The following is a 10,208-nucleotide window of genomic DNA, read 5'->3' on the forward strand; positions in this document are numbered from 1 at the left end:
AGTAAGAAACTAAAGGTAAGGAAGAAGGTAAGGAATACGTACAAAAAGGCAATGAATACGTACAAAAAACTGCTCTGAAAATGGTGGGATATGGAAATAAAGGCAAGGAATAAAAATGAGATCTGGAGGGAAAAAAAGTGTCAGCCGAATTGACATTGCCGCCAACTTCATTTGTTGAACTTGTCAACCCAGTGAACCCACTCACTTGAAGAGAAAATCAAGGACTAACGTGCCATTCCTTTTTCCCTTGATTCAATGCATGGTTGGGTGTTATCACCTGAATCCATGATCTAATAAATTAGAAATTATATATATATATATAATTTTTTATATTTATATTTATATTTAATTTTTTTTATAAGTAATTTTATGAAAATTTCATTCATATGGAGGCGTGCATAACCCGGACTCATGTATTTGCGACCAATATAAATGACGGTATAATTTTGGTTGTTAAAAGTAACATCAGCGACGAATTTAAAATTTTTTTCACTAAAGGTAAACCTCTACCCACGGTTTTTATATCGCTGCTAAAACTTTCGTCTGTAAAAGTGATTTTTCTTGTAGTGAAAACAGCAGTTTGTGAGGCAGAGGCTCACCGAGAGATTGAGAGCTCGATGGGCGGCGAGTTGGGCTGTTTTCTACGGTGGTGAGGGCGGTGGTTACGACAGAAAAATGGGCGGTTGAGCACGTGGGGCAGAAAGAGAGAAGAGAGGGAGGAAGGGAGTTCGACGTGAGGTAGGTAGAGGTAGCTCACCATGAGGGAAGGTGTGCAGTGTTGGGTGCGGTGGAAGGTGCTGAACTCGACGACTGTGCATTGGGCGAGAGAGAAACACGGTGAGAGAGAGCAAAACGTGAGGGAAAGAGATGAAGCTCACTGTGAGGCATGACAGACAGGGGGTGTCAGAAAGTCCTTGGCGGTGGTTTCTGTGAGGTATCGACGGTGGAGATCGAAGGTGACAGTGAGGTGCAACACCCAGTGAAAGGCCAACGGAGGGGGCTCGATGGACAGCTTGAGCAAAAACTTGCTCTGTTTCGAGGAGCAAAAACAGGGGTGTTTGTGGACGTGCCATGACGGCTCGCGGTGGTTGCCCTGGATGTGCACTTGGGCTGCGACGTGGTTGTACTCGGGTTGGGCAGGGTGATTCCATATGGAGTGGACACACAGGAGTTGTTTTTTTTTTTTTTTTTTTCCCTGATGCAGCAACGCCATGGAAAGTGATGCCATGTTGCGTTGGGCTGGCTTGTTTGCGGCAGTGGAGTGGTGGTTGAAGAGGGTAGCAGCGGCTGCAACTTGGTGGAGGGTTTGACGGAGGTTGAGCCGCAGTGTAAGCATGATGTGAACGTACGTGCGTGGGTGGAGGCGTTGGGCTGATTTTCGGACGGTGAGAAGAGATTGAGTTATGGTGCTTCGGGTTGGTGTTTTGCAGGGAGTATGAATAAATATATAGACGATGAAAAACCCTAGAGAAATGAGGGAGACGTGCAATATCATGCATGCCGTGGAAAACGAACTAGATGAAGCCGTGCAAGACAAGAAATCTGTGGGGTTGTACGATGAACTGTGAAGTTGCCGTGTGAATATATAGGTGATTGAAACAAAACAAAAACAAAGCCCTAAAGCTGAGGAGAGTATAGAGGTGTACATGCGTGGGAGTGCAATCATGCGTTACGGCAAAAAGAAAATCATAAACTCAGTTGGTTTTAATGGTTTAAAAGACACGGGTGTGGGCTTGGGTCTTGCACTTTTTCTTGAGTCATCAATCACGACTCAATTTCTTAAAAATAATTCAATTAGTCCAAAACTTTTCTCGACTCATAAAAAGATTTTTGACCTAATTATAAAAACCAAAGAAAATAAAATCATAAACCTAAAAAACAAAGATTTTAAGCCCTTAGTCTATTCCAAAAAAAAAAGTCGAACACTTAATTGGGTTTTTCATATGCATAAGCCCAAAAATATATAAAAATCAAGTTTGACTGGGTCCGGGTGTTACACCTGTTTCCACAACTACTGATACAACTGACACCAACCAAAGAAGCATGGTTGATTCTTCAAAAATATCATCAAAGGAAATAGGTTTCAATGGAGGGGATGGCTGAACCTGGCATCACGTTCTTTAGTCAAATACCGAATAAGGTCTATACCCGGAAAAGGGCCCGAAATGTGAATCTGTTGGCAAGCAAGGATGATGTTCCACTTTCAGAAAGTATCATATTTAGAAACTTTGTAAAGGATCTTGACCCGGAAAAAGATCCTGACACAGGAACTTTGCTTGCCTCAGAGATTCATCAGATGAGCTCTTCTAATGACAAACCATGCTATAAAGATTTATTGGGAGTTCAAGCCAAGCTTGGTGGACAATCCTATCGGTCGCACACAGAGAATACCATTGATTCCAAAATTTCAACAAACAGTATGGCTCCTGCTATATCACAAAGTCATCCATTGGCATTTGCCTTTGATGAGAAGGATAACTCAGATGTTTTTCAGCAATCTGTTTCACATGTAGAAAAATCTGAAGCCCATCTTGACAAGAAGGGGGTTGGGCACAAGAACATTGTAGATTCAAATAGTCTCGCATCGATTCTGAATCAGAACACCAATTTTGTTGGAAATAACAGTTTGATGGCTAAAGGAGTTCAAGAGAGTGTAGACAAGAAACTTCGCAGGAAGTTGAAGCTTAAAAATGACCTAAAAGACATTGTTGAGCTTGTGGGATGCTATGTCCATCCCATGCCTATTTCATCACTATTTTTTAGCACCGAAGGGAATGAAATCTGCATTTGTGTTTCATGCAGCCCTCTGATGGACAGAGACAGAAACCTTTACATATACAGGTTAGCAATCCAGGAACCAAGAGTTGGATGCCCTTCTTTCGTAAAATGAATTCAAGCTGTTTGTAAAAAGGTCTCACAAACTGTGGGTCTATGCATGAGAGCCTTCCAATATATATACCATATGTACAATGAATTGAAAGCAAAAAAATAAGGAAACCAACTAGCCATTTACAAAAGATTTGTGTTGAATTTTTCCATATAAAGCATGTGTAGCCGTTGTGTCATTGACGTGAATCTAGTTGGCTTGAGTCTCGGTTTCCATAGAGGGAGTTGGAGCCGTTGGGGTGAAATGAGTCTTAGTTTCCATTGAGGAAATTGTAGCCATTAGGTCTTGCTGATCTGTGGGATTATCTTTAATACGCCCTCGCAAACTATGCTGAGGTAGAAGGCCAAGCTTCGAACGTAGAGAATAAAGGACATGACAACAAAGAGGTTTGGTAAAAATATCTGCAAGTTGAAGAGAGTCCGGGATATGCCGTGTTTGAATAAGACCAAGAGCAACGCGTTCTTGTACATAGTGGTAGTCAATCTCAATATGTTTGCTACGAGCATGGAAAACAGGATTGACAGTCATATGAAGAGCACTTAAATTATCACAGAAGAGGACGGGTGATGATGAGAGTTGAACACCAAGATCACAGAGCAAAAAGGAGATCCATGTAAGTTCCGCAGTAGTGTGGGCCATAACATGATACTTAGCTTTGGAGCTGGAGCGAGAGACAGTGTGTTATTTCTTAGTGGACCAGGAGATGCAGTTGCTGCCCAAGAACACACAATAGCCGGTTGTAGAGCGACCTGTTTGAGGACAACTAGCCCAATCTACATCAGAAAAGGCATAAAGATCAAGTGTAGATTGTGACGTAAAATGCATACCAAGATCAACTGTACCGTGTAAATACTGAAGAATTCATTTTACCATTTTGTAATGAGCAATGGTGGGTGAGTGCGTAAATTGTGAGACAAAGTTGACACAAAATGCTAACTCGGGACAAGTGAGACTAAGATATTGAAGGGCACCAACATTGCTACGATAATGACCAGGGTCAGGGTAGGGAATGTCACTAGTGAGACCCTTTGTTTTGGGCATCATGGGGGTACCCATGGGCTTATTGTCTTGCATTTGAGCACATTCTAAAATATCTAAAGTATATTTGACCTGAGATAAAATGAACCCATCAGAGGTGTGAGTCACTTGAATCCCTAAAAAGTAATGAAACGGACCAAGGTCTTTCATGGAAAATTGTTGGCCAAGAGTAGAGATGAAAGTGTTGAGATGACTAGGATTGAAGCCAGTTAAGAGAATATCATCAACATATAACAAAAGAATTATAGTGCTGTGAGAAGAGTGATAAGTAAAAAGAGAGGGGTCGGCAGTGCTACAAGAGAACCCATAAGCAATAAGAAAATTACTAAATTTATCAAACCATGCACGAGAAGCTTGTTTTAAACCATATAAACTTTGTTCAATTTGCAAACATGTGAGGAAAGAGTTGGATGGATAAAACCTGGAGGTTGATCCATAAAAACATCTTCCTGTAGATCATCATGGAGAAAAGCATTCTTGACGTCAAGCTGGCGAATGTCCCAACGATGAAAAAGAGCTAAGGTAAGAACAATGCGAATGGTGCTAGGTTTGATGACAGGAGAGAAAGTCTTTGTATAATTGACCCCATCCATTTGATGGAATCATTTAGCAACAAGCCAAGCTTTGAGTCGATCAAGAGAACCATCAGCATTGATTTTGGTTTTGAAGACCCATTTGCAGCCAATGACATCCATGGATGGGGTGCGGGGCACGAGGGTCCATGTGTGGTTGTCATGGAGTGCCTGTATTTCGTCTTGCATAGCCTTGTTCCAACCAAGATGGTTGAGAGCAGAGCGAACAATCTTTGGTTCCTATGGAAGATCAACAAGAGCATGAAGATTAGCATATTTAGGATTAGGTTTGTGAATACCAACCCTGAAGCATGTAACCATGTGATGGCGAGAAGGAGTCTGAGTGGAGTCGACCACTGGTGATGGCGATGAAGGAGCAAAGGCATTTGTCTCATAGCGAGCATTACTCTACATTTCATGATCAGGGAAGGTAGGTGCAACGGATGGTTCTGTCATAATCACTGGAGGAATAGGAATATCTGCATCAAGATGGGGGACCTACAAGGTAGAAGAACTAGCAGCCCCTGAAGAGTCGGTATTTGAAATAGGATAGCGCCACTCATGGAACACAGACAATATTTGAGTAACGGAGGAGGGGACATGAAGGTTACTAGGTTTTTTAAAAGTGAAGGTAGATTCATCAAAGACAATATGTCTTGAGATGAAGGTGCATCGAGAGGGTGGGTGGTAGCACTTGTAACCTTGATGGTGTTCACTATAGCCTAAAAAAAATGCAAGGTAGAGTTTTGGGATCAAACTTGTTATGTTTGGTGTCCCAAGTATAAGAATAGCATTTCGAACCAAAAACACGATGAGAGGTGTAGTCGGGAAAATGACCATAGAGGATAGAAAATGGAGAATCAAGGCCAAGGGCGGTAGAAGGAAGGCGATTAATTAAAAAAAAGCAGTAGTGAAAACTTCTACCCAGAAACGTTTTGGGACACCACTATGAAAAATCATAGTCATGCCTAATTCCATAATGGTGCAGTATGGGGGCAAGAATATTGATGCAAGATTGAGTGAACGACTTGGTATGGGGGCAAGAATATTGATGCAAGATTCCTTGTTGTTGGAGGTGAGAATTGAATTTATCGTTAGCGAATTCACCGCCACCATCAGATTGAAAAATATTGATATTTTTGTTAAATTGACGATCAACGTATTTTTCAAATAGAAGAAAGGCATTAAAAAATCAGATTTTTTGCGAAGGGGAATAAACCACATATATTTTGAGAAATCATCAACTAAACATGTATAATATTGAAATTTTCCAACACATAAAACAGGGGCAGGACCCAACAAGTCACAATAGATTTTATCAAATACATTAAGATGAGAATGGTCGGAGGACAAAAAAGGTAATTTGCTCATTTTTCCTAGTTGGCAGCTTTCACAAATTGAGGTACCAGTATGCTTGCCGACGAGTTGAATAAGACCTTTGGAATGAAGAACTTGAAGAGTAGAGGCTTGGGGATGACCCAACCATTGATGCCACATTTCTTTAGGCACCGATCGAAATCGGGTGGAGAAATGAGCTTCAGCAGGTGGGGAGAAGACATACAAGTTACCCTTCTGTCGCCCATTCAAGATTGTGCGGTTGGTCGCTTTGTCCTTTATATTAAAACCAATACCATAAAATTCACACAGGTAAGGATAATCAGACGTTAATTGACTAACAAATAGAAGATTTTTAGCAAGATCGGAAACTAATAAAACATCTTTTAAATTAATTTGAGAAGTACCAGATCCAATAATAGTATCACCAATATGAGTGATTTCATGTAATGTGGCATCATCAACAATAACAACGTTAGTACCGAAATAATGATGAAGGCTTTCAAGCATACCTGAATTACCTGTCATGTGGGCAGTGGCACCTGTGTCAGCAGTCCATTCAATATCGGAGACAGAGTTATTAAGAGTGAGCGCAGCCAAAGCTTGTGGAACATCATCAGGTTGAACAGCATGATCAAAACATTGCCAACATTTAAGTGCCACATGTCCCTTTTTGCCACAAATTTGACAAGTGTCAATTTTTTTGGAATCTCGTGTAGGAGCCGAGTTATTTGAGGGATGTGGTGCATGCTGCTAGGCAGAGTTGTGAGGGGCTCTTGAGTTGAAATTCGACTGGGTGAACCTGCGTCCCTTGGAGGAGAAGGAGTGGTCACCTTGTCGCTGAGTATTAGGTCTTGTTCTTTGTCCATAAAAAACCATAGAATTGTTAGAGAAAGAATCATGAAGGTGAGATCGGAGCTTATACCCTTGGAGGAGCGGCACCGCTTCAGAATATGTCGACATCGGTGGTTTAAGCATGGAGGTGATGAATGGTTCGTACTTCGGTCCAAGGCTATTCAAGAGGGAGAACACCTTCATTTTATCCTCCATGGGCCGTCCGATGGCTTGTAGATTGTCACATAAAGTCTTGGAGTGCCGAAGATGATCGGCAATAGAAGTGGTTGGCTCCTTCCTCAGGTACGAGATTTGTTGGGTAAGGTGAAATTCCCTCTCTTGAGATGCTTGGGCATTGGCGACTTTGAGGGCTTCCCAGACATGGTTAGAGGTTTCAAGACCAACCACTAATCTAAGTGCTTCTTCGGACAGGGTGCCAATGATCCACCCACGAAGAAGTCGATCTGCCTTGCGCCATTGAAGGTATGTCTGGGTTAATTCTTGGGTTGGGTTGGGGGAATCGTCAGAGTGTTTGGGTGGTGGGGGGAGTCACCAATGAGGTGCTCGACCAAGTCTTGGCTCTCAGCCAAGGCTAAAATTTGTTCTCTCCACAAAGGATAATTTCCTTGGGTGAGTTTGAGAGTAACAAAGTTGCTTACACTCAGTGAGATGGAGGCCATGTTTAATCGAGAGGAAGACTCTCTTGCACTCCCACAAGACTCTGATACCATAAGAAAAATTAATTCAAATTGTTTGTTAAAAAGTTTCACAAACCGTGAGTCCATGCATGAGAGCCTTCCAATATATATACCATATGTACAATGAATTGAAAGCAAAAAATTAAGGAAACTAACTAGCCATTTACAAAAGATTTGTGTTGAATTTTTACATATAAAGCATGTGTAGCCTTTGTGTCATTGACGTGAATTTGGTTGGCTTGAGTCTCGGTCTCCATAGAGAGAGTTGGAGTCGTTGGGGTGAAATGAGTCTTAGTTTCCATGGAGGAAATTGTAGTCGTTGGGGTGATTTGAGTCTGAGTTTCCATAAAGGGACTTGTAGCCATTGGATCTTGCTGATCTGTGGGATTATCTTTAGAGAAAAGCTAGGGGGCCCGATTTGGGCTCCCGTTTTATGTTGCCCGTCTGACGTGGGAAGGCCAACTGGCCTTTCCCTTTATTTTTATTTTTATTTATGTTTTTTAACTTTCTCCCTCACATTTCTTCCCTCTCCGTGCGATCCCTCCATTTCCCTCCCTCGCCCAGCTCTTTCTCACTGTCTCCCTCGCGTCTCCCCTAGCCCAGTGAAATCCATTTCATTCTCCATCTCCATTGCATCTCTCCGTCTCCATCTCCCATCCCTCACTTCTCTATCTCCGTCTCTGTCTCCCTGACCCCCCCCCCACCACCTTCTTTCTCTCTCGTCCAAACTTTTCATCTCAATAATCAACACCTGGGTTTGAAATATTTGGTCTCTCTCACTCGCTTTTTTATTTCTGAAACACCGTTTCCTCTCTTAGCTTCTAGCTCATTGAAGGATTTGTTCTTATCGCATTTATTTGTCTAGGATTTGTTGGGCTTCTTTAGCACTCTCTGATTTTTAGTTCAGACTTTTGAGAGGGAAAAGATGCAGACTTGTTAGTTGTTAGCGAAACCCCACCTGGGATTTTGACTTCGTACCTAACATTTTATTTCCCTTTGGACTTTTTGGCTGTTTATTTTCTTTTTCTAGTTTGTCACTCCAAAGTCACTAGAGATAGAGAAAATATGGGAAAGGCCACAAGATGGTTGAAAGGCTTGTTGGGAATGAAGAAGAAGAAGGCTCATGTTGAAAATTCAAGTCAATTGACGGGAAACCGGAGGTAAAAGAAAAGGTGGAGTTTTGAGACTGGAGGTGGAGGGAAAAGAAATGGGTTTCACTGGGCAAGGGGAGACGCAGAGGAGATAGTGAGAAAGAGCTGGGTGAGGGAGGGAAATGTAGGGATCGCATGGAGAGGGAAAAAAAAAAAAGAAAAAGGAAAGGCCAGTTGGCCTTCCCACGTCAGACGAGCAACATAAAACGGGAGCCCAAATCGGGCTCCCTAGCATTTCTCTTATCTTTAATAGGGCACACATCCATAACATTGCCAATTCACAAATATTACTTTGGTAGAGAAGTATGTTATTGTATAAATTCTGGGCACTCGTATTCTGTAACGACCTGACCTAATATTATTAGGGATAAATTATGGATAATTTCATTGGGCCTAAAATTAGGTTAATGGGCCAATTATATTAGAAGCCCAATTGAGTGTTTGAGTATTTTTTTAAAATACACTACGGGCCTAGGATTTTTTATTTTGGCAAATATCAATTTTGTTTTAGGGCTTGCCATGTAATAATATTTTTAAAGTGGAAATTTTTTATGTACAGAGAAATTTTTGTGGAACATATTGGATTATTTTAGAGGATGAGTCAAATGCTAAAAAACTTAAACAAAACCCTTTGCCACACATCTCCCACTTAGCAGATTATTTTAGAGTTCTATCTCCATTAAAACTCCTAAACCATACCAACGACTATAAGTCTTTACCCACGGCTCCACTCCCATGCAGATGCACGTCTCTTTTTCTCTAGGGTTTTCCTTTTGGTTCTCAACCAGCTAAATCTATAAATATTGTTAGCCCTCCCGCATGAAAAGAATAGCCACTGCCGCCCAAGCTACTTCCTCTCCGTGAACTACCATGGAAACCAAATCCACGCACCCACACAGCACCAACTATCACGCACGACCAATGCGCCCCAACTCCTCCCATCTGCTTTAACCCCACGGCAACATATCAATGTCACCGTCCAGCCTCCACAAACTGCACCATGAGCCATCTCACGTCTATCCAACAATACCACGTTTGCTCCCCAACCCCATGAAGACCACGCTGTAGCACTTGGTCAGTCCACATCCCGTGTAGAAGCCATGAAACCGCCAACCCACTGCCCAGCCAATGCGAAACCGAGAACCACCAAAAAGCAGTCCTCACCACCAAAGTCAGCAGTGAAACCACAGTGGAAAACAACCTCACCGAAGGACCTCTATTCTTGCTTCCGAAAACAGAGCATGGCTCTTCCCTTCGCGAGCTGCCCAGCTGTGAACCACCCTCCACCACCATAGTAGTCAACATCGCCAAGCTTGGCAGCACCTCCCCAGAACGCACAGTGAAAATACCACAGCCCTTTCTTGGTAACCTGCCTCCTCTCCCTCAAGCTGTGTCCTCCCCCTCTCGTTCATCTCGTCTCTCTCACTCTCCATCTCTCTCTCTTAGTTGCATAGTGGCCCACTCGCCGGAGTTGCCACTGCGCCCAGCCACTAGCCGCCGCTAGTTGTTGATCACGGTAAGGCCCTGCCCTTTGCCTCACTGGTAAACCCATCCCGAATGCATGCAACCCGTAAAATAAATTTTAGGTGGGTTAGTATAATTACAAAAATGCCCATGCCCATTATGTTGTTTTCCCAAAAATACCCATGCTTATTTAGGATTAAAAGTTGAGAATATTTTAGTGTTAGGAAGA

The 10,208-nt window shown here is 42.4% G+C and overlaps 1 protein-coding gene across 1 annotated transcript; it reads right to left on the bottom strand.

Annotated features, from left to right (window-relative positions):
* Positions 1 to 3,076: 3,076 nt before the first annotated feature.
* LOC121265828 lies at positions 3,077 to 4,518 on the bottom strand. The gene is made up of 4 exons (XM_041169490.1): positions 4,347 to 4,518; positions 3,758 to 4,041; positions 3,563 to 3,660; positions 3,077 to 3,383 (listed from the first exon to the last, which is right to left on the bottom strand). The coding sequence occupies exons 1-4, from the start codon at positions 4,516 to 4,518 to the stop codon at positions 3,077 to 3,079; spliced, it is 861 nt and encodes a 286-aa protein (XP_041025424.1).
* Between the last annotated feature and the right edge of the window lie 5,690 nt (positions 4,519 to 10,208).

This window comes from Juglans microcarpa x Juglans regia, chromosome 5D, assembly GCF_004785595.1.
Source record: "Juglans microcarpa x Juglans regia isolate MS1-56 chromosome 5D, Jm3101_v1.0, whole genome shotgun sequence".
Classification (NCBI taxonomy): Eukaryota; Viridiplantae; Streptophyta; class Magnoliopsida; order Fagales; family Juglandaceae; genus Juglans; species Juglans microcarpa x Juglans regia.